Source organism: Capsicum annuum, chromosome 9 (assembly GCF_002878395.1).
Source record: "Capsicum annuum cultivar UCD-10X-F1 chromosome 9, UCD10Xv1.1, whole genome shotgun sequence".
Classification (NCBI taxonomy): Eukaryota; Viridiplantae; Streptophyta; class Magnoliopsida; order Solanales; family Solanaceae; genus Capsicum; species Capsicum annuum.
This window is the reverse complement of record NC_061119.1, coordinates 217,304,853-217,327,231: the sequence shown is the minus strand read 5'-3', so window position 1 is coordinate 217,327,231 and position 22,379 is coordinate 217,304,853. Positions and strand designations below refer to the sequence as shown.

Genomic DNA, 22,379 nt, shown 5'->3' with positions numbered 1-22,379 from the left:
TTTCAAATTTACCCTTATGATTTGACAATCAATTAACTTTTGAAAAAGTATTACAAGATCTGTTTTTTTTTTGGGTAAAAATGAAAAGTTGTATTAAATTTATGTCTTTAATATTTTTTTCTTAATCTGTGTGTCAAAATTCAATAATTCATTTATTGTGAAACAGAGGAAGTATTTGATAACGAGTAAATATATTAGTTAAATACAATTAAAAAAATAGTCTACTAGGATTATAAGATCCCCACAAAATTTAAATTTAGAGTACGTAACTAAAAATTTCGCCTAAACACAAATATATATATATATATATATTCAACATTTTCCCCAAATATCGTCAATAATACTACCAACTTCACCGTGTTGTAGAATTAGATTCGGTAACCTCTCTTGCCGCGTACTGCGTAAGAACAAAGACTCTTCCTTATAATCCCAAAACCCCCAAACTTTCCCCTTTGAATAGTAGATCAAAATCAAATATATTATTCCGTACAAAAATTCAATCGAAGAATAATCCATAATTAATCGATCAACATGAGTTTTTTATTCGGCAAGAAAAAAACTCCCGCAGGTTCGTTTTTATTCATAATTGAATTGATTGTGATTTTTTTTTCCTGTTATTTCGATGAATATATATTGTGATTTGAAAAATTAATGTTTTGTGATGTGTATTTTTTACTGATATTTTGATGAATTTATTGCGATTTGAAAAATTACTGTTTTGTGATGTGTGTTTTTTGCTGATATTTTGATGAATTTTTATTGCGATTTGAAAAATTAATGTTTTTGTGATGTGTGTTTTTTACTGATATTTTGATGAATTTATTGTGATTGAAAAATTACTGTTTTGTGATGTGTATTTTTTGGCGATCTGTGTGAATTGAGCATAAGGAGCAAAGGAAATTTTTTGGTGAAATTGATAAGTTTTTGACTTTACGCAGCTAGCTAGTAGTATTGTTGAATCTCTATCTGATGTGAATTTTAAGTTTTACATAGCCTTTTTTGAAGCTTTTGTTTAGTGAATTCAAATGATGCACGAGTTGTGGAGGTGGATTTATGAGTTCATATAACAAACTCAAATTAATATCACTCTCACTGTCCTAAATTATGTGGCACGATTTCGAATTTTGAGAGTGAAAATAATTTAGTTTTGATCGTGAATTCGGGCATGTATTAGAAAAATACTTACCAAAAGTAGTATAAGTTATAGTAATTGATGATTCAAAATATATTATGGTTACGGTCAAAGTGAGGCTTGTTTGAATCTCGATATTTGAAAACTAAAGTGCCATATAAATTGGGACGGAGGGAGCTTACAATAATTTGTGGGTGAAAAGTTAAACCATTTGTAGATATTTACTGAATTTCTTATTATTTATACATGGTATGATCAAAACAACAACAACAACAACAAACCCAGTGTATTCCCACCTAGTGGGGTTTGGGGGGTAAGATGTACGTAGTCCATAACTCTACCTCTAAAGAAGTAGAAAGACTGTTTTCGATAGACCCCCGGCTCAAGGCACGAGATACCACACAAACACCTAGTAAAGCACAGAAGCAGATTACATAACATAAATACGGCACCCATAAGTAATATAAAACAAAGGAAAGCAGAGGAAAGCACACAGATTCGTAATAAAACATGGAACACGGAACACGGAATCATAACAGGAATAAAACCCCCACCAAGTAATTCCCTACACTAGCGACCCAAACTGGCCCTAGTACTCTGCCCTAATTCGCGTCCTCCAGACCTTCCTATCTAGGGTCATGTCCTCGGTGAGCTGTAACTGCTCCATGTCCTGCCTAATCACCTCACCCCAGTACTTCTTCGGCCTACCCCTACCCCGCCTAAAACCATCCAGCGCTAGCCTCTCACACCTACGGACCGGGGCATCCATGCCCCTCCTCTTCACGTGTCCGAACCATCTCAATCGGGCTTCCCGCATTTTGCACTCCACTGAAGTCACACCAACCTTCTCCCGGATAGTCTCATTCCGAACTCTATCCCCTCTAGTCAGCCCACACATCCAGCGCAACATCCGCATTTCTGCCACCTTCATTTTTTGGATGTGGGAGTTCTTAACTGGCCAACACTCCGCTCCATACAACAAGGCCGGACGGATTACCACCCTGTAGAATTTGCCTTTAAGCTTGGGCGGCACCTTCTTATCACACAGCCCCCCGACGCGAGCTTCCACTTCATCTATCCCGCCCCAATACGGTGCGAGATATCCTCGTCAATCTCACCGTTACTCTGAATCACGGACCCAAGATACTTGAAACTATCCCTCTTACATACCTCCTGTGCTTCCAGCTTCACTACTACCTTCTTCTCCCGCCTCACGTCATTAAACTTGCATTCCACATACTCTGTCTTGCTTCTGCTCACCCTGAACCTTTAGACTCAAGAGTTTGCCTCCACACCTCTAATTTGTCATTTACACCCCCTCGAGTCTCATCTATCAGAACTACATCGTCTGCAAAAAGCATACACCACGGCACCTCCCCTTGAATACGCCGCGTCAACACATCCATCACTAACGCAAACAAAAAGGGACTAAGAGTAGATCCCTGATGCAATCCTGTCAGGACAGTGAAATGCTCTGAGTCTCCTCCCGCCGTGCTCACCTGGGTTTTCGCCCCATCATACATATCCTTAATTGCTTTGATATATGCCAGCGGTACTCCACTCACCTCCAAGCATCTCCAAAGCACCTCTCTGGGGACTTTGTCGTAAGCCTTCTCCAGGTCGATAAACACCATGTGCAGATCCTTCTTCCTTTCCCTATACTGCTCCACCAACCTCCGTACCAGGTGGATTGCCTCCGTCGTCGAGCGGTCGGGCATAAATCCAAACTGGTTTTCCGAAATAGACACTACCCGTCTCAGCCTCACCTCAACCACTCTCTCCCAGATCTTCATAGAGTGACTCAATAACTTAATCCCCCTATAGTTATTGCAACTCTGAATGTCCCCCTTATTCTTGTAGAGAGGTATCATGGTACTTCACCTCCAAGCCTCGGGCATCTTTGCCGTCCTGAAGATTTCATTAAACAGTCCAGTCAACCACCTTACACCAGCCTCTCCAACGAACTTCCAAAACTCCACCGGTATCTCATCCGGTCCCGTCGCCCTACCCCTTCGCATCCTGCGAACAGCCTGTCTAACCTCTTCTACCTTAAAACGTCTACAATAGCTAAAATCCCGACACTCCTCTGAGTGTTCCAGTTCCCCTAACACACCCTTCGTCATTCAAGAGCCTATGAAAGTACGACTGTCATCTATTCTTAATGTGGCCGTCCTCCACCAACACTCTACCGTCCTCCCCCTTAATGCACCTCACCTGATCGAGGTCACGACCCTTTCTCTCCCTAGCCTTAGCGAGTCTAAACAACTTTTTCTCCCCTCCTTTCCCCTGTAATACAAGCTCTCAAAAGCTGCCGTCTTAGCTGCCGTGACTGCTGACTTAGCCTCCTTCCTCGCTAGCTTGTACTCTTTCCTGTTTACCCGCTTCTCCTCTTCGTCCTTACTCTCCACCAACTTAGCATACGCCCCTTTCTTGGTCCCCACTTTCTTCTCTACCTCTTCATTCCACCACCAATACCCCCGATGGTGCCCGGCCCGGCCCCTAGAAACACCCAACACCTCACTTGCATTCTCCCTGATGCACCTTGCCGCCCTGTCCCACATACTATCCACGTCCCCCCTATACTCCCACACCCCCATTCCCGCCAACCTCTCCCCTATCTCCTACGCATTCACTGGCGTCAGGCCGCCCCACTTAATTCTAGGTCTACACTCCTTACTACTCCTCTTTCTATCCTTCTTTATACCCAAATCTATAACCAAGAGCCTATGCTGGGTCGAAAGATTCTCACTCAGGATGACTTTACAGTCCTTACACATGTCCTATCCCCTTTCCTAAGCAACAAAAAGTCAATCTGGGTTCTGGCTATCGCGCTTCGAAAGGTGATCAGGTGCTCGTCCTTCTTCGGGAAGCCCGAGTTCACCACCACCAGCCCAAAGGACCTCGCAAACTCCAATAGGGTAGCCCCCTCTTTATTTCTCTCCCCAAAACCAAAACCACCGTGCACATCACCAAAGCCTCCCGGTAACGCCCTGATGTGCCCGTTGAAATCCCCTGCTACAACAATCTTCTCCGAACTAGGCACGCCTCTCACCACCTCCTCCAAAGCCTCCCAAAACCGCATATTCTCCTCCCACTCCGATCCCACTTGCGGCGCATAAGCACTACACACGTTCAGGGTAAACCCCCGAATGACCAACTTAATAGTCATCAACCTATCGTTGATCCTCTTCACCTCTACTACCTGACCTCTTAAGCTCTTCATCTACTAAGATGCCAACTCCATTCCTAGGCCTCTCGCTCCCAGAGAGTACCACAGCTTGTAACCATCCACATCCCTAGTCTTAGACCCTACCCACTTGGTCTCTTGAACACACGCAATGTTGATCCTCCTCTTCCTAAGAATCTTCACAAGCTCTATGGACTTACCCTGAAGGGTCCCTATATTCCAAGACCCAACCCTCAGCCTACCGTCACTATCCACGCGCCCTCCACTACCCCCCCACTACCCCCTCCGCGGCCAAACCTTGGCCTCCCTCCCACTCCCGCCCTCTCCTCATCCCCTGCCCCCACCACGACCCCACGCCCCAACCCCCTCGGTCATGACCCTATCCACCCATTACCGTCCACAGCCACAACTACACGAAAGTATAAGAAAATATAAAGATATACACGATGGTAGTATCAAAGCAGCAGCAAGAAATACAAGGCTCGCACAAATTCAAAGAAATACTCTCGAAACAAAGCTATACTCAATTAGGGGGCAAACACCACTGGACTCAACACCCACAGCCCCAAATACAGATTCCCAGCCGATAACCCAGTCCAAAGCAGTGCAAGAAACGACCACAGCAACAGCAACAACAGACAACAGGCAATATCCACAAATCCCACGCAAGTCAAGGTACAGGGGCTACTACTAGCATAATACGAAGTATGAAACATGAAATAATGAAATAAAATGAAATATGAAATAACGAAATAACAAAGGTTAGAAGTCACCGGATTACGCTTGTAGACCAAGCCGGAAACCAATCCCAGTGTTGACCGGCTTCCGGGGCATTCCGGTGCTGAGATGGAGCTGCGGCTGAAGACCGAGCTTCGGCTGTTGGAGACCGAGTTGGCGGCTGGAGACCGGGCGGCGGCCTAGATAATTGTGAAGCTGCAAGTCATAGTCTCGGTGTTCTGGAATGCGCTTGTATCGTCGCTTAATTCGATGATACAAAGCAATGCGAGCCCCTCTTGCTCCGTGTTGCTCCGTGTGGCTGATGCGAGCGTATCATGTAGATTTTATTTTTAGTGTCAATTTTAAATTAAAAAAGAATCACTTCGTATTGATTTATATATGGGATCAATTTTAAATTTTTTTAAAAAAGGAGTCTACTCACCACTGCTGCAATTTTCTAAGGTTAACTTTGATCACTGCAATGACTTCTTCTTCTTCACTGTGTGACTATCACTACTGCGCCTTCTTCTTCTTTACTGCATCATTTCAATGATGTGCTCACATCCCTTCACACTTCGCGTAATGCGTGATTCAGAGCCTTGTCACTTTTTTTCTCATCATGCTTATCATGCTTCCCTAAACACTGCATTGTCTACATCCACCACTACTTCCATGGACTTGGGATAATGAAAAAACTTGTTTAGAATGTTTAGAATTTGAACTTTGTTAGAGTGATGGCAAGAGTTTGGCTTTGGCCACCTTAATGTCCTGTCTTTTTAAGGGTTGGCGTTCTTTAGATGGTATATTCTTTAGAATAGATTATTGTGCTCGAAATGATTCCTAGTTATGCATATTCCAGTGTCTAGATTGTATCATGACCAGACTTTGTATGAAGGGGAGCCTTGGAGTAACTGATAAAGGTGCTGCTATGTGACCAGGAGGTCATGGGTTCGACCCTTGGAGCAGCCTCTGGAAGAAATGCAAGGTAAGGTTGCGTACAATAACTCCTTCTGGTCAGACCCTTCTTCCCCAGACCTTGCCCATAGCGGGAGCTTTAGTGCACCGGCTGCCCCTTTTTTTGTGAGAGGTTTTTGGGGGCATTTACTTAAGTTAAATGTTGGAATTTGCATATGTGTTGTCCTTATCTCTTACATAAACCAGTGCATGATACTGCTCTACGATGTTCCCTTGGAATTTGATGGGATGTGATTGGTATTAGCCCTTGCTAAAGGATTTCGTTGCATTGATTTCTAGTTTTTTATTTTCATTTGCAGAGCTCCTGCGTGAAAACAAGCGTATGCTTGATAAGTCTATCCGAGAAATAGAAAGGGAGAGACAGGGGTTACAAACACAAGAGAAGAAACTAATTGCAGAGATAAAGAAAAGTGCAAAGCAAGGACAGATGGTAGGTCTTCTCTCTGGATCTTAGCTCCACTTAATAGAGAGTACTTTTGTATCTTTTTTTATTTGCCCCTCTCCTTTTTCAAATCAGTGACACACATGCTGAGATTTTTTAAGAGGTATGTTATTCTATGATGGAGGAGCCTATTTGTTGTTAGTATTCTAGTTGCTTTAACTAAAGTGCTAAAGAAGGCTTATAATGTGGCACCAGTTTTTATGTTTACAGTTAAGACTTAGTTTGGATCTATTAGGTGAACGGAAAACCTATCGGTATAGTAAAAGTAATGGTCATACTCAAATAGTTACTGTATGCAGTTAGTGTAAGTGTATCAAGTCAGGCACTAAGCTCTTTTGTCACTTTCATTTCTTGAATTCAGTAATGTATTATGCTATAGATAGTGCAAGGATATTTAAGATTAGCAACAATACTTAAACCCATTTGTGATCTGAAGTTCTTTTGATTCTAGGGCGCTGTGAAGGTGATGGCAAAAGATCTTATCAGGACAAGGCATCAGATTGAAAAATTTTACAAGCTTAAGTCCCAACTTCAAGGCGTCTCCCTCAGAATTCAGGTAATTTTGGACATCATTATCATTCCCATGATCGTTGATTTTTCTTGCTGCTATTGCTGCTGTTATGCTTTTGAAAAGTGTGTCGTCTTTAATGAGAATATAACTGCTGTTTTACGTGGAACGGCTGTTTACAAAGCTTAATATTTGCAAAACAGTATCCTTGCTTTCTTCCTGTCCTTTCTCTGGAGTAAACTCTGCAATCTCAACAGTAAGTTCTCATCTCCAGTTAATGAAAAATTTGGAAAGCTTCTCCGTCCGTGGCGGAGACAACGTAGTGGCACTGGGTTCATTTGAACCCATTATTTTCGACGCAAATCATAAATTTTTTTGTGCAAAAACACACTAAAATTGCAATAAATAGTAGGTATGAACCCATAATTTTAAAAATACAGTGGGATCAATCCTAAGAATCTTGACAACTGCACACATAAGGATTAAATCCTGGATCTGCCTCTGTTTTTGGTGCTGTAAGGGACTAAATACATGTCCTGATAATGATTTGATCTCCTCATTCAGAATGTCTAGGCACTGGCAAATTGGTCGACAAAAAATATGCTGTGTGAATGATTGATTAAGAGTTCCTAATATGGTTAACTTTCAGTTGCATATATTTGGTTGTCTTGAAGACTCAGTTGTTTCCTAACTCTTTTTTTTTCTTTCTCAAATACTCAAAATGTTATTATTGGTATCAGACTTTGAAATCAACACAAGCAATGGGTGAAGCGATGAAAGGTGTTACTAAGGCAATGGGACAGATGAACAGGCAGATGAACTTGCCTGCATTGCAGAGAATAATGCAAGAATTCGAGATGCAAAATGAAAAGATGGAAATGGTGAGTGAGGTGATGGGAGATGCCATTGATGATGCTTTGGAAGGGGATGAGGAAGAAGAAGAAACTGAAGAGTTGGTAAGCCAGGTCCTTGATGAGATTGGGATTAATATCAACAATGAGGTATTTTACCACTCTTTTGTTACACCTATTTGGATGTATATGATATGTATGCAATGCTCTAATTATTTATGGTCCTTGAATTAATGGCAGCTTGTCAACGCTCCTTCTTCTGCGGTGGCTGCTCCAGCAGCGAAAGGTAAGGTTGCACAAGCTGAGGCAACTGACCATGACGATGGAGGGATAGACAGTGATCTGCAAGCAAGGTTAGATAATTTGAGGAAAATGTAAATTGTTTGTAGAATAAATTGAAAACTTTATACGGTCTTTGTAATATTTGTGAAAATTCTGGAATTCATGGTCAGACATTGTGTCTGTCATTGCAACACATAGCATGCCCTATGCTTACTGTTTATTCTCGAATCTGTTAGTTATTGCACAATACATGGTTAACACTGATGATTGAAGAAGTTCTTGGCAGAGCTATTTATGTGGTTTGACGTTTGATTGAAACTCGAGTGTAAGGATGGTTTAAACATATGTAGTGTGCAATGAAATACCGTTGTTTAAAGCTGTCATAGTGCTAGCTTGTTAATGAAACACACCTTAGTATATGGTAATAAACAACCATATATGAACTTGAGTTTATGAGAGATAGAGGGATGGACCCACATGGAGCTTGGGAGTGCATGTGCACTCGTTAACTTTGGAAAAAATTATGTATACATATGCGTGTATACAACAACAATATACTCAGTGTATTCTCACAAAGTGGAGTCCGGGAGGGGGGCGGGGAGGGAATAAAGTGTACGCAGTCCATACCACTACCTCAAACCTTAGATGAAGTAGAGAGGTTGTTTCCGATAGACCCCGGCTCAGGAATATACATATGCGTGTATATCTTGACAAATTAAGATATAGAAGTGGGGATGGGAAATTATAAGTAGGCCTCCTAGTAACAAGTCCCTGAGATTTATGTATGAATATACAACACTAGACAGGTAATCATTTTCACATTATAGATCCCAAGCATTTCCCTGTAACTATCATCTCTCTTCTTTTCCATAACCGTAGTGTTTGGGTTAGCTTACATGCATCTTGACTAGTTCCATAGGGTACACGATATCTTCCACTAGCACAGCTACCCCCATACCAATACCAATAACTCTGTCAACCAAGGCTTCGACATCTTGAAAGTCACTTGTGTTTTTGCCTTTTGAGAGTTTGAACATGAAACCTCATATTTTCAACCAACCTTCATTGACCACTAGGCCATGCATCATCTCTCTTTATTACCACACCCACTGGGATATACTCATCAACGAACTTCTCATACAAAACCAATCTTCCATAGAAACAAGAGTGTTCATAACACAAAAATGAAATGAAAATAAACTAAACTGAGCTGTCTTGGACTATCAATCCATCTCGAGAACTCTCCTCTTGCCTTGTGAAACTATTCCGGTGAAGCACAGGTGGCTCCACCGGAGAACGACATAACGGGCAATCCAAGTGAGAATGAAGCCACATATCAATACAAGAAGCATGAAAAGAATGTTTGCATATGGGGAGCTCCTTCACTTCCTCCCCTTCTTCAAAAACTGATAAACACACAGCACATTCATACTCATTGTTCTTCTCCTGATGCATTCCTCCATGTTCTTCCTTCGTGTACCTGAAACTGGACACTATGTTCACGTTAAGGCTATTAGGAACCTGGATAGAGTTTTGTTCAAGAGACTGATTCGTGTCATTATCTACGTTGCACCATCGAGTGATGATGAAATTGTAGAGGCCCAGCAGGAAAACTGCTGTTCCGATAATGATTAGAGCGCAGTACAAACTGGGTAAATTTGATAGTTTTGGAGGAGAAGATGGAGGAGTATAAGGCATAGGAGCTTCTGCCATAGCTGATAGTTTGAGAAGCAAATGTTAAGAGGATTGATTTGATTCACCAACTAGTGATATATATAACCAAGCACATAGTATAATAAATTTGTGTGGGGGTGGGTGGGGGGTGGGGGTGGGGTGGAGTGTTGAGGGAAATAATGAACTGTCAATGGAAAATTAAATACTATTAACTCCTTAATTTCAATTTATGTTATGCTGATTGACTAAACAGAGTTTAGAATAGCAAGAAAGACCTCTGAAGCTTGTGGTAGTTTATGTGCATAAATGGATTTGACTTACATCTTATCTAATCAAAGAATGATATGATTGTTTAAAATTTTTTATACCATTAATGAATAGAACTTAAACTCTTATATTAATTAGGCAAAATACATAAGCGTGTACTCCAACTTGACCTCGGTTGACATTTATATTTTCGAACTTTTGTTGTACACAAGTATGTACTTAAGTTTGTATAAAGTTGAACAAGTAGACGTATGCTTCCTACGTGTGTACACGTGTCAACTGATTTGTATTTGTATTACGTCTCGTAAGACACGTGCGTGTCTGTTTGTTCAACTTTATAAGTATCGACTTGTGCACACCTACAGTAAGTTGAACGGCATAGACCAACTTAAAGGAGGAAATTCAATTTTATCCATTTGATGTTTTAACTTTTATATAAGAAAAAAAAATAGTGAATTATTATTACTTATTTATGAAGCCGTGGAATCAAAGGAGTATAAGAAAGAATATTTCTGTGGACTGGTTAAATAAATAAACTTTGATGAAACATGAAATCAAATGAAGACGACAAAATAATGGACAATAAAATTGTTTCTGAAAATTGACTTCTAAATTTGCTGTCAATTTTATAACAAAGTCGATTTTATAGCTTCTATTTTGTCATTTTTAGCAAGAAGTTAAATGGATTATTTGATTTCAACTTCGTTAAGCTTATCTTTTGGTAGGTTGTGTATCTTTAGGTAAATTTTAATTTATTAGAATATATATATTACCTTCCTATTCCTTTTCACCATATATATCAATTTTTATTTTTTGCTTGGACGTCCAATTTTTTTGGTCTTTATTGATTTATATACTCATCATCATCCCGCCGCTCCTACCAACGCTTACTTACAACTAAGCAAAAAAAAGGCAAGAAGGGCCGCTTGATCACTCCATCTACTTTGAAAGTATACGAAGTCATGTATACTCTCCGCAATAGTACTTCGTTCGAAAAGTCGGCCTGCTTTAAAAGCCCCAAAAATAGCTCCCGAAAGAAGGAGTCCGACTGTCAGTGTAGTCACTTCAGAAAGAAAACGATCCATGTGAAATTCAAGTAATTCCGCTTCTTGCTCGAAAAATGCGAGCTTGTGTGAAAAAAAGGACTGGGTTAGTTGGTTGTTGACCAACGGAAAGCATGGGAGTTGTTGGGCTTTCCGAACAACCCTGCATACAGGACGTCAGGATAACAGATAAGGAATCGGTAGCAGCCTTAAGATAGATAAAAAGAGAAGAATTTTGGCTTTCTTCTCAAGTGTCCATTTAACGAAATTATAAGATGACACATGTGGGGATTTAATTAAATAGATGACGCTTTTTTTTAATTGCACCTTTTGACCCTTTTTATATTTACATTATTTCCTAAACTATATTATTCTCGTTCAATAAGAAGATTCACGGGGTAGATGGACCAAAAGTGTATGCTTCAATCGAATCAAAATCATAGTTTATCAATAATCGAGGGACTAATAATATTAAGATTTAAATTTTCACATTTTTGAAGGCTTCACTACTTTTAGATATCTTTTAAGTGATTTGATAGTGTATAAATTTCTTTACGCTGATGGTCAGCAGTGGAGTTAGCCTTCGAGACATGGATTCTGCCAAACTTAGTAACGTTGGTCCTAACTCTATATTTTGTTTTAAGAAATTCCATCGGTATGTACAAATCATTCATTTTGAACTCAATAATTTAAAAAGGTTAGAATTGACAAGAGGAAGTCGCTCTGGTGGTGAGTATCCTTTGTATTTGCCTTTGAATCTGAACTTTCAATCATTTGTGTAAACACCCGTTAGGAGCGGACCTATATGCATTTCTTTGGTGCTCCGGCACCCGTTAGATCCGTCGCAGATTAGGTATAACTATATAAAAAAATATAAAAATTAGTAAAAGCTTCCAAAAGGCACCTAGGAAACCAATACGATAGCTAGGTGATTTAGTTTTCAAGCGAACCTTAAAACTTTATACATCAATATGTGTGGAACCTCACGAGCACCCATGAACTCTAAATCCTAGATCCTCCACTGCCGTGTGAGTAAGTTTTTACCCATCCTTCATCTCCAACTCCAAGATTGTAGATTCGAATCACTATTAGAGCAAAAAAAGTGTGAACTCCAAGAAAAGATTTTAAAACAAACTAAAATCTTAAACTCATAAATTTTAAATTCTGACTCCACCTCTCCGTCTAATGGTGTATATATACAAAGGTAAACTTAAAATCATGATAGGGATTGCAATGAGATAAGGTTATCCACCATAGGCAAGTGAAGGATCCCCACGTAGGACACCAATGCCCCATTTTCCACCTCTCATATCTTTATGGGTCTCAACAACACACAAAAAGTATACAAGTAGAGAACAAGTTACAACAAAATTGAAAGCAAAACAATAATAATGGCTTCTACTTCTTCAATAGTCTCAATGGCAATGACACCAACTTACACAAGCCAAAACAAACAACCAATTGTGGTTGAATCATTTTTCAAGCCATTACCAATTAGGCCATCAAAACAAATTGCAACATCAAAATCAACCGATAAGTTTGTAGTCATCAAAGCTTCTAGTTCTTCTTCAATGAAAGAAAAGGCAGTGGCAGGATTGTCAGCAGGTTTAATCACAGCAACAATGGTTGTGCCTGATGTAGCACAAGCTGTTGATGGTGTGTCACCATCACTTAAGAACTTCTTGCTTAGCATTGTGTCTGGTGGGGTTGTGCTTTTTGCTATTCTTGGTGCTGTTATTGGTGTCTCCAACTTTGATCCTGTTAAGAGGGGTTAATTTTGTGCCCTTTCTTTAATTATATCTATTATCATATGGTTTGATTTTCAAGTATGATTTGTGTATGTTTACATGATCAATTTAATGCCATAGTTTTTTCTTTTGGGGAAAAATTACATAATAGATCAAATATATGTCATGTATTTATCCGAAATAGTGAGAGTTTTAAAAAATTATGATACGTAGTGAGAGTTGACTCCTGACCTCTCTGAAGCCTTTCAACGATAATTTAGGTAGCCTCCTTAGGACTCTCAAAAAAGTAATACCTATTCACTCGCCTGGCCCACTCGTATCCATCATATATAATGTGCCCGAATATCGAGGGAAATCCACCTCTTAGATAAAGTCTTCGATCGCTTGAAGAGGGGGGGAAGGGCACAAGACGTAGTTACCACACCCATTTCCATTCCATTATTGATTCGAATAGCTGAGCGAAGGCTTAATTGAAATTATGATATATAGTGAGAGTTTGAGTTTTATCTGTTTCACTTTGTTCGCTTGGTGTTGGATCGATTAGCTCTGCATCTATTCGCTCTATATTCGAGTGAATACATAACAAATGTATACAATGGACATAGCGTACCTTGATACAAAGAGAATTGGTATATTGAACATTCAAAATAGTAAAAGCTCGTGATACCGCTCTAGTAAAAATAGGTTAGGGCTGTTTAAAACCAAACAATAACCGATAAACCTAGCTGCAAAATAGGTTTATTAGTAACACGTGTAAATGATATTCACATTATCGTGCCATTTAAAAAATAATTACGCGAAAATGCATCTATTAGTTGTCTAGAAAATAAGTCAAATTCAATAACACGGTAAAAGTCTTACTATTTTTTCGTTGTGTGTATCTTGCTTGGTGAGATTGATGGAAAGAAAGGACAGGACAATTGCGTGTGGTACTTCCCGATCCTCTCCCATGGACTAGTGACTCATGAATGCTTTCGAGTTGAACGAGCCAAATTACATCGTGTATTTCTTTGGTTTTTGGAAAGAAAAAATATTCTTTACTTCCAATTTCACTGTCTATAACATTTTTTTTTCTCATGAAAGTTCAATGAAATTTATGGCTTAAAGTCAAACATACCTTGTATATATTTTATTTATGTTATTTTTTGAATATGACAATCTTAAGCTAAAGGTGTGTGTAACAAATAAAAAATATACTATGATTTTTGCAGACTTAAACGTACATGTCATTTAATTCCTATAAGAGTCTCATTGAGGCTTACACAAAAAGTATAATTAGAAACTTATAGAAACATGCATTTATTCAAACAGATTAAAAAAGAAATTTGACAAATAAATTGAAATAGGGACAATGTATAATAAGATTACACTCAAATTAGAGAATGTGTATTTCAATTTATTTTCTACCTTTTCTAAAATCTGTTTTAGTGAATCTCTCACACCTTCTTATTATTCATACACCTGTTATGTACATGTTCATTGAGCATATATTCGTCTTTTGAATGTGTGCCTCTTTGATTGATCAACAATCCGTCTCATGCAATAAAATTGATCTAACCACCACTTAGAACTTATATTTAAGCCTTGATGACAAACATTGAATAAATAAATAATCTCATCGCTATTTAAATTTGAGATAATATTTTAATAAAACGTATATTCAAATTCAAATAGACACTACTAAAAAATCGCTATTTTTTGGGAGGTTTTTGAAGTTATTTGAAATTTGACTAATTGATAACATTACTTTTCGAAAACCCTTTATCAATGGGCCAAATTTGAATGCTACGCTAGCATAGCCTAAAAAGAGAAGTTTTGGTGTCCTCAAAGTTTGATGCACTAATTAAGTTATTAATGTAAAGTGACAGATATTTCGTGAAATTAGTCAAGGTATGAAAAAAACTGGCCTAGATAAATTTGATGCACCATGGATCTTTTCTCAACCAAAGTGGACATGTACAAAGTCATGCCAACTTTCCAATAAGATAACCTTATCCAACATAACCAATAAGAACCAGCCATGTAGGACAAAACAATATGTACCAAACTCCAAATTTCAATTTTCCACCTCTCATTAAAAATCCCTTCTTTATCCTCTCAATACAAAATCACATCATATTACCAACACCATACTCTTTAACTTTTATACCAAGAAAATTAAGATCAATTCTTGTTAGCAAAAGGCAAAAGAAATGGCTACAACTTCAATAGTATCAATGGCAATGCCACTAACATGCAAAAGCCAAAACAAACAGCCAATAGTTGTTGAAGCTTTTTTCAAGCCATTGCCAATTAGGCCATCAAAACAAATTGCAACATCAAAATCAACCAATAAGTTTGTAGTCATCAAGGCTTCTGGTTCTTCTTCAATGAAAGAAAAAGCAGTGGCAGGATTGTCAGCAGGTTTACTCACAGCATCAATGGCGTTACCTGATGTAGCACAAGCTGGTGAAAGCTTGTCACCATCACTTAAGAACTTCTTGCTTAGCATTGTGTCTGGTGGGGTTGTGCTTATTGTAATTGTTGGTGCTGTTATTGGTGTTTCCAACTTTGATCCTGTTAAGAGGGGTTAATCTTGTGCTTTTCTTTAATTAATTGTGTATCTATATATGATATGGTTTGATTTTCATGTATTGTTAACATGACCTATTTAATTCCCTAGCTTATTTTTCGGTTTATTCATCTGATATTCGAAATAATAAATGCCAATTCAGATTCGCAATGCGTAGGGTTACTAAAAAAAAGCACTCTATACCATGAGTTTCTCCACTTGTAGTATTCGAACATAAGAATTGCGCATTGTTGAGGGTAGAGAAACTCGTTCATCTTATTACACTCTATGGTAATTAAATCCCTAGTTGTAATTTCTCCATAGATATGCGGATGTCTTTACTTTAGTTTGGATTTAATGTATGTACATATAAGTGTAAATAATTTTTACAGTATCAAGTTATTTAAAAGTAATTACACAAAATGTATCTATTGGTTATCTAGAAAAACAAGTTAATTAGTTGTGTTGTATCTTACTTGGTGGGATTGATAGTAAGGTTGAGCCAACCATGCATGTTGCTTCTTGACCCTCTATTCGAGGACTAGCAACTCATGAATGCTTCTGAGCTAGACGAGCCAAAGTATATTACGTATATCTATAGTTTTTGATAAATTCTTTTTGTTCCTTCCTAATACATTATATATCTAGAAATTCCTAACATTTTTTTTTTGTGCGATCAGTGATGGCTTAATGAAATTAGTGGCCTGAGTCAAACATTAATAATATGTTTTTATTTTATCTCTTAGACTATTAGACATGAGGTTTAAGAATGTGAAAGACTTTTGATTTTGACTCCGTAAATTAAAAGGTGTGCAACATATCAAAGTACAATATCGACAACATCTTGTATAATCTCATAAATGGGGTTCGGAGAGGATGGTATGTATGCAGCCTCCTACCTTAGCTTGTGCAAGTAAAGATGTTTCCTATAGAGCCTCAACTCAAGTAAAGCATAGTAAAATCAAAACATGAAAAAGGAAATTCGAAAATAGAGAAGTCATAAAGTAATGCGGGAGAGAAACAATATCAACAACAAATAATACGATAATTGAAACAAATGAATCAACAAATACTAATAAAAATCGGAGAATAAGATAGGAGCGCAATAATATCAAAATTGGTAAAGAGACTAGACATCATAGTCAACCTCCTCATTTCATCGGAGAATTTGTGCATCTCCTTAAATATGTTCGAATTATCTCAGTCTCGTCTCCCTCATTTTGTTCACTATAGAAGCTACTCCTACATTGTCCCAAATATCTTCGTTCTAAATCTTATTTCTTCCAAGTCCAAGTATACCAAACGCATTTTTAAGAATTCTAATTTTAAACATGTTATGCCATTTCTATGAAAGAATCATTAAAGCTAAAACAAAAAGGTAGGATTAGAAACTCATTAAATATAAAATGACGCTTGAGACACAAAAAATATTTAATAATATTATAAAGATGATCATGCTCACAGTTTCGTTCACTATGACTAACCAATCACCATTATCAATCTTTATCAGACAATCACCAACATTAATCACCACATAAATAACTTTTGAAGCTTTTAGAATTCTGAAATTCAACTTTCAGAAAATTATAATGATTTTATGTCGACATAATACACAAAACATGTCTTTTAATTTGACCTCAACTTACATTTATATCCTCAACTTTGGATATGCACTTAAACTCATATAAAGGTGAACAAATAAACACAAGTCTACTGTATGTGGCAATTTGCTTGATACATCACGTATGAGACGCGTGTCCACTCGTTTAATTTTAAACAAATTTAATTATCTACTTATACACACCTAAAGATGGACGACATAAATATCAGTTGAGCTCAAGTTAAACAACACTCTAATGTATAATGCCTTTTATATCCAAAGAGTTTTTCAGAACAACATTCCATAACAAGGGGAAAAATATCAATGGCCAAGTGGACATTTGGAGTCCTCAAACTTTGATGCACCATGGATCTTTTTTTAGCCTACGTGGACATATTTAAAGTTATGACAACCTTCCAATGAGATAACCATATCTAAAATAACCAATAAAAATCAGCCACATAGGACAAAGCAAAAGATGCCAATTCCAAAGTTCAAATTTCCACCTCTAATTATGAATCCACTCTTTATCATCTCAATCTAAGTGACCCTTTGTCCTCTCAAAATCACATCATATTATTACCATACTCCTCCAACTTTTGTTTTGTAATTCTTGAAAGCAAAAGGCAAAAGAAATGGCTACTTCTTCAATAGTCTCAATGGCAATGCCACTAACATGCAAAAGCCAAAACAAAAAACCAATTGTTGAAGCTTTTTTTAAGCCATTGCCAATTAGGTCATCAAAACAAATTGCAACACCAAAATCAACCAATAAGTTTGTAGTCATCAAGGCTTCTAGTTCTTCTTCAATTAAGGAAAAGGCAGTGGCAGGATTGTCAGCAGGTTTACTCACAGTAACAATGGTTGTACCTGATGTAGCACAAGCTGTTGATGGTGTGTCACCATCACTCAAGAACTTCTTGCTTAGCATTGTGTCTGGTGGGGTTGTGCTTATTGTAATTGTTGGTGCTGTTATTGGTGTTTCCAACTTTGATCCTGTCAAGAGGGGTTAATCTTGTGCCTTTCTTTTAATTGTATCTATATGATTTGTGTATGTTTACATGACAATTAATTCCTTTAACTTGTTTTTCTATTTATTCATCTGGTATTCGAAATAGTAAAGGTTTGTGATAACGTTCTAGTGGAACTAGGCTCGATAAAGATAGTGCGAAACACTTCACTCTAACCTAATTCAGATTTGCAATGCATACCGCTTACTAAAAGAAGCATTGGTCAAAATTCGTGCCCTTTTAAGTGCATTTATATGATATACTGTTTAGTTCCATAATTTTTTATTTTTTTTTCTTGCAGAGGGGGGGGGGGGGGGGGGGGATATAATTCATCCAGTATTGAAAATAGTAAAGACTCATGATAACACTCTTGCGAAGATAGGCTCGATACAGATTGTGTGATACAATTAAGTAGCTGGCTTTTTCAGATTTACAATGCGTAAGGCTCATTAAAGTAGCACTTTATACTATGAGTGAAAGAGGAGTTGGTTAAAATTTGTGCACTTTTGTTGGCAACTAAAGTCGATGCAGAATCTCATAAAATCGTCATGAAAAGTTTTTGGCAGTGACTATAGCGACGTGGCTATAGTACTTTCATATAGCCCACACTAGGCCGCTCCTCAGCCTGCCTGGGAGGCCCCGGTCGATTTTTGGCCCGAAAACACGTCCGGACCCTGGGCCCACCCCCGGAACTATAGGCTATAACACAACGATTTGGCTCAAAAATTTTCTGTTCAAGCCGTTTCGCCCGTTTGACCACCCAAATTGCCCTGCCGACCCCAACGGCCCATACTAGGCCGCTTTTCAACTTGCTTAGTGGGCCCGATCAATTTTTGGCCCAAAACATACCCGGACCCTTGGCCATCCCCAGCACCGTAGGCTAAGCACACCGACTTGGCTGAAAATGCCCATTTGTGCCGTTTCGCCCGTTAGACCACCCAAATGGCCCTGCTGACCCCAATGACCTATACTAGGACACTCTTCAGCCAGCCTGGAGGGTTTCGGTTGACTTTTGGCCCAAAACACGCTTGAACCCTAGGCCCACCCCCAAAACCGTGGGCTATATAATACATCGATTTGGCCCTAAAATGCCCCATTCATGCCGTTTTGCCCGTTTGACCACCCAAATTGCCCTGTCGACCCCAACGGCCCACACTAGGCCGTTCCTCATCCTGTCTAGGGGACCCGATCGATTTTAGCCTAAAACATGCCCGAACCCCAGGCCAACCCCTGAAATCGTGGAATATAACACACCCATTTGGCCAAATGTCCTGTTCGAGCTGTTTCGCCTGTTTGACTATCCCAATGGCCCTACCGACCCCAATGACTCATACTAGGTCGCTTCTCAGCCTATCTAAGGGACCCTGATCGATTTTCTGCCCAAAACACGCTCGGACCCCAGGGCCACCCCCAGAACCGTGGGCTATAGCATACCGATTTAGCCTGAAAATGCCCCGTTCGCATCGTTGCCCGTTTGACCACCCAAATGGCCCCATTGAACCCAACGACCCTCACTAGGCCACTCCTCATCCTTCCTGGGGTCCCCCGATTGATTTTTGACCCTCAACCCTTGAAACCGTGGGTTATAGCATATCAATTTGGCCCAAAAATGCCCCAATCGCGCTGTTTCACCCGTTTGACCACACAAACCGCTAAAAAAACTAAAATGGCCCACACTAGGGCGCTTTCCAGCCTGCCTAGGGCAACCCGATCGATTTTCAATCAAAATTACTCCCAAACACCGGGCCCACCCTCAAAACCGTGAGCTATAACACACCAATTTGGCCCCAAAACATTCCATTTGTGCTGTTTCACCCGTTTGACCACCCAAACCGCCCAGAAAATAAAAATGGCCCACACTAGGCTGCTTCTCAGTCTGTCTGGGATAGTTCGATCGATTTTTGACCAAAATTACACTCGAACCCCAGGTCCACCCCCAAAATCGTGGGCTATAGCCCACCGATTTTGCCTCAAAAATGCCCCGTTCGCGCCGTTTCGCCCCTTTGACAACCCAAACCGCTCAGAAAACCAAAATGGCCCACAGTAGGCCGCTTCCCAGCCTATTTGGGGCAACTCAGTTTATTATCGGCAAAAATCATGCCCGAACCCCAGGCGCACCCCCAAAACAGTGGGCTATAGCACATTGATTTGGACAGAAAATGCCCCGTTCGTGACATTTCGTCCATTTGATAACCAAAAACCCCAGAAAACCAAAATGGCGCACATTTGGCCTCACCCTAGCCTACCTGGGGCAGTTCGATCGATTTTCGGCAAAAATAACGCCTAGAATCTGGGCCCACCCACGAAACCGTGGGTTATAGCACACCGATTTGACCCAAAAATGCCCGGTTCGCGCCATTTCACCCCTTTGACCACTAAAATCGCCCAGAAATCCAAAATGACCCACACTAGGCCACTCCCCAGCCTTCCTAGGCAGCCCCATCGATTTTCATCCATAATCACACATGGACCCCGGGGCCACCCCCGAAACCGTGGTCTATAGCACATCAATTTTGCTCGAGAATTTCCCGTTTGCACCATTTCGCCAGTTTGACCACCCAAACCTCCCAGAAAACCAAAATGGCCCTATTTGGCCTCTCCCTAGCCTTCCTGGGGTAGTCTGATCGATTTTCATCCAAAATCACACTTGGACCACGAACCCACCCCCAAAACCGTGGGCTATAGCACACCGATTTGGCTCGAAAATGCCCCGTACGCGTCATTTAGCCTGTTTGACCACCCAAATCGCCTAGAAAACCAAAATGGCCCATACTAGGCCGCTCCCCAGCCTGCCTGGGGTAGCCCGATCAATTTTTGGACAAAATAACGCTCGAACCCCGAGCCCACCCACAAAATCGTGGGCTATAGCACACCGATTTGGCCCAAAAATGCCCCGGTAGCGCTATTTTGCCCGTTTGACCACCAAAATCGCCCAGAAAACCAAAATAACCCACACTAGCCTGCTCCCCAGCCTGCCTGGGGCAACCCGATTGATTTTTGGCAAAAATAACGCTCGAATCCTGGGCCCACCCACAACCCGTAGGCAATTGCACAGTGATTTGGTACAAAAATGCCCCATTCGTGCCGTTTCGCCCATTTGACCACCAAAACCGCCGTGAAAACAAAAATGACCCACACTAGGCCACTCCCCAGCCTACCTCGGACAGCCTGATCGATATTTTGTCAAAATCATGCCTGAACCCCGGGACCACAAAATCGTGGGCTATAATAGCACACCGATTTGGCTCGAAAATGGCACGTTCGCATCGTTTCACCCGTTTAACCATCCAAATCGCCCAGAAAATCAAAATGGCTCACAATAGGTCGCTCCCCAGCCTTCCTGGGAATGGTCGATCGATTTTTGACATAAATTATGTGCGGACCCTAGGCCCATCCCCGAAACTCTGGGTATAGCACATCGATTTGGCCTAAAAATGCCCCATTCACATCGTTTTTCCCGTTTGACTTCCCAAACCGCTGTGAAAACCAAAATGGCCCACACTAGGCCGCTCCTCAGCCTGCCTGGAGAAGCTCGATCGATTTTCAGCCAAAATTACGCCGGATCCCAAGCCCACCCCCGAAATCATAGGCTATAGCACATCAATTTGGCCCAAAATGCCCCGTACGCGCCGTTTCGCCCATTTGACCACACAAACTTCCCAGAAAACCAAAATGGCCAACGCTAGGCCACTTTTCAGTCTGCCTGGGGCAGCCCGATCAATTTTCAGCAAAAATAACGATCGAACCCGAGCCCACCCCCAAAACTGTGGGTTATAGTACACCGATTTGGCCCAAAAATGCCCCCTTCACCCTATTTCGCCCATTTGACCACCCAAACCGCCCAGAAACAAAAATGGCCCACATTAGGCTGCTCCCCAGCTTGCCTGGGGTTGCCCAGTCGATTTTCGGCCAAAATCACGCCCGGACACTGAGCCCACCATCGAAACCGTGGGCTATAGCACATTGATTTAGCCCAAAAATGCCCCGTTCGCGCTATTTCGCCCGTTTCACCACCCAAACCGCCCAAAAAAACAAAATGGCCCACACTAGGCTGCTCCCCAGCCTGACAGGGTAGCCCGATCAATTTTTGACAAAAATTAGGGCCCGGACCCCAGGCCCATCCTCGAAATCGTGGGCTATAGCACACCAATTTGGCCTAAAAATGCCCCGTTCGCGCCGTTTCGCCCTTTTGATCACCCAAACCGCCCAGAAAACCAAAATAGTCCACACTAGGCCGCTCCCTAGCCTGCCTAGTGATACAAGAGAGACCAAGAAAACACAAAACATACACCAAAATAGTCCACAAGTTTGAAGAACCGAGGACCCCTTTTGGTGACTACTCTCGGATTCACTACCAACAACAAGAATATAAGATATAATGGTGTATTTGAC

The 22,379-nt window shown here is 40.4% G+C and overlaps 5 protein-coding genes across 7 annotated transcripts; 4 read left to right on the top strand and 1 right to left on the bottom strand.

Moving 5' to 3' along the window:
- The first annotated feature begins 218 nt into the window (after window positions 1–218).
- LOC107840913 (vacuolar protein sorting-associated protein 2 homolog 1) lies at window positions 219–8,369 on the top strand. Of its 2 annotated transcripts, none has more exons than XM_016684861.2 (5): window positions 219–568; window positions 6,311–6,441; window positions 6,905–7,009; window positions 7,702–7,962; window positions 8,053–8,369. In XM_016684861.2, exons 1-5 carry the CDS (start codon window positions 532–534, stop codon window positions 8,188–8,190), a joined length of 672 nt encoding a protein of 223 aa, XP_016540347.1. In that variant the 5' UTR covers window positions 219–531; the 3' UTR covers window positions 8,191–8,369. The 2 variants fall into 2 exon arrangements, with proteins under 2 accessions (XP_016540347.1, XP_047252580.1); XM_047396624.1 differs by lacking the exon at window positions 219–568 and adding an exon at window positions 4,777–6,021.
- A 450-nt stretch (window positions 8,370–8,819) lies between these two features.
- LOC107841088 (E3 ubiquitin-protein ligase RING1-like) lies at window positions 8,820–12,164 on the bottom strand. Of its 2 annotated transcripts, XM_047396626.1 has the most exons (2): window positions 12,029–12,164; window positions 8,820–9,580 (listed from the first exon to the last, which is right to left on the bottom strand). In XM_047396626.1, the coding sequence occupies exons 1-2, from the start codon at window positions 12,073–12,075 to the stop codon at window positions 9,295–9,297; spliced, it is 333 nt and encodes a 110-aa protein (XP_047252582.1). In that variant the 5' UTR covers window positions 12,076–12,164; the 3' UTR covers window positions 8,820–9,294. The 2 variants fall into 2 exon arrangements, with proteins under 2 accessions (XP_047252582.1, XP_047252581.1); XM_047396625.1 differs by lacking the exon at window positions 12,029–12,164 and having other exon boundaries at window positions 8,820–11,848.
- Window positions 11,974–12,966, top strand: LOC107840912. The gene has a single exon (XM_016684860.2). It carries the CDS (start codon window positions 12,470–12,472, stop codon window positions 12,851–12,853), a length of 384 nt encoding a protein of 127 aa, XP_016540346.2. The 5' UTR covers window positions 11,974–12,469; the 3' UTR covers window positions 12,854–12,966.
- Window positions 12,967–14,523: 1,557 nt separating this feature from the next.
- Window positions 14,524–15,459, top strand: LOC107840911. The gene has a single exon (XM_016684859.2). The coding sequence runs from the start codon at window positions 15,019–15,021 to the stop codon at window positions 15,397–15,399; it is 381 nt and encodes a 126-aa protein (XP_016540345.1). The 5' UTR covers window positions 14,524–15,018; the 3' UTR covers window positions 15,400–15,459.
- Window positions 15,460–17,118: 1,659 nt separating this feature from the next.
- On the top strand, window positions 17,119–18,058 carry LOC107841830. Its single transcript, XM_016685678.2, has one exon. It carries the CDS (start codon window positions 17,613–17,615, stop codon window positions 17,988–17,990), a length of 378 nt encoding a protein of 125 aa, XP_016541164.1. The 5' UTR covers window positions 17,119–17,612; the 3' UTR covers window positions 17,991–18,058.
- Window positions 18,059–22,379: the final 4,321 nt, after the last annotated feature.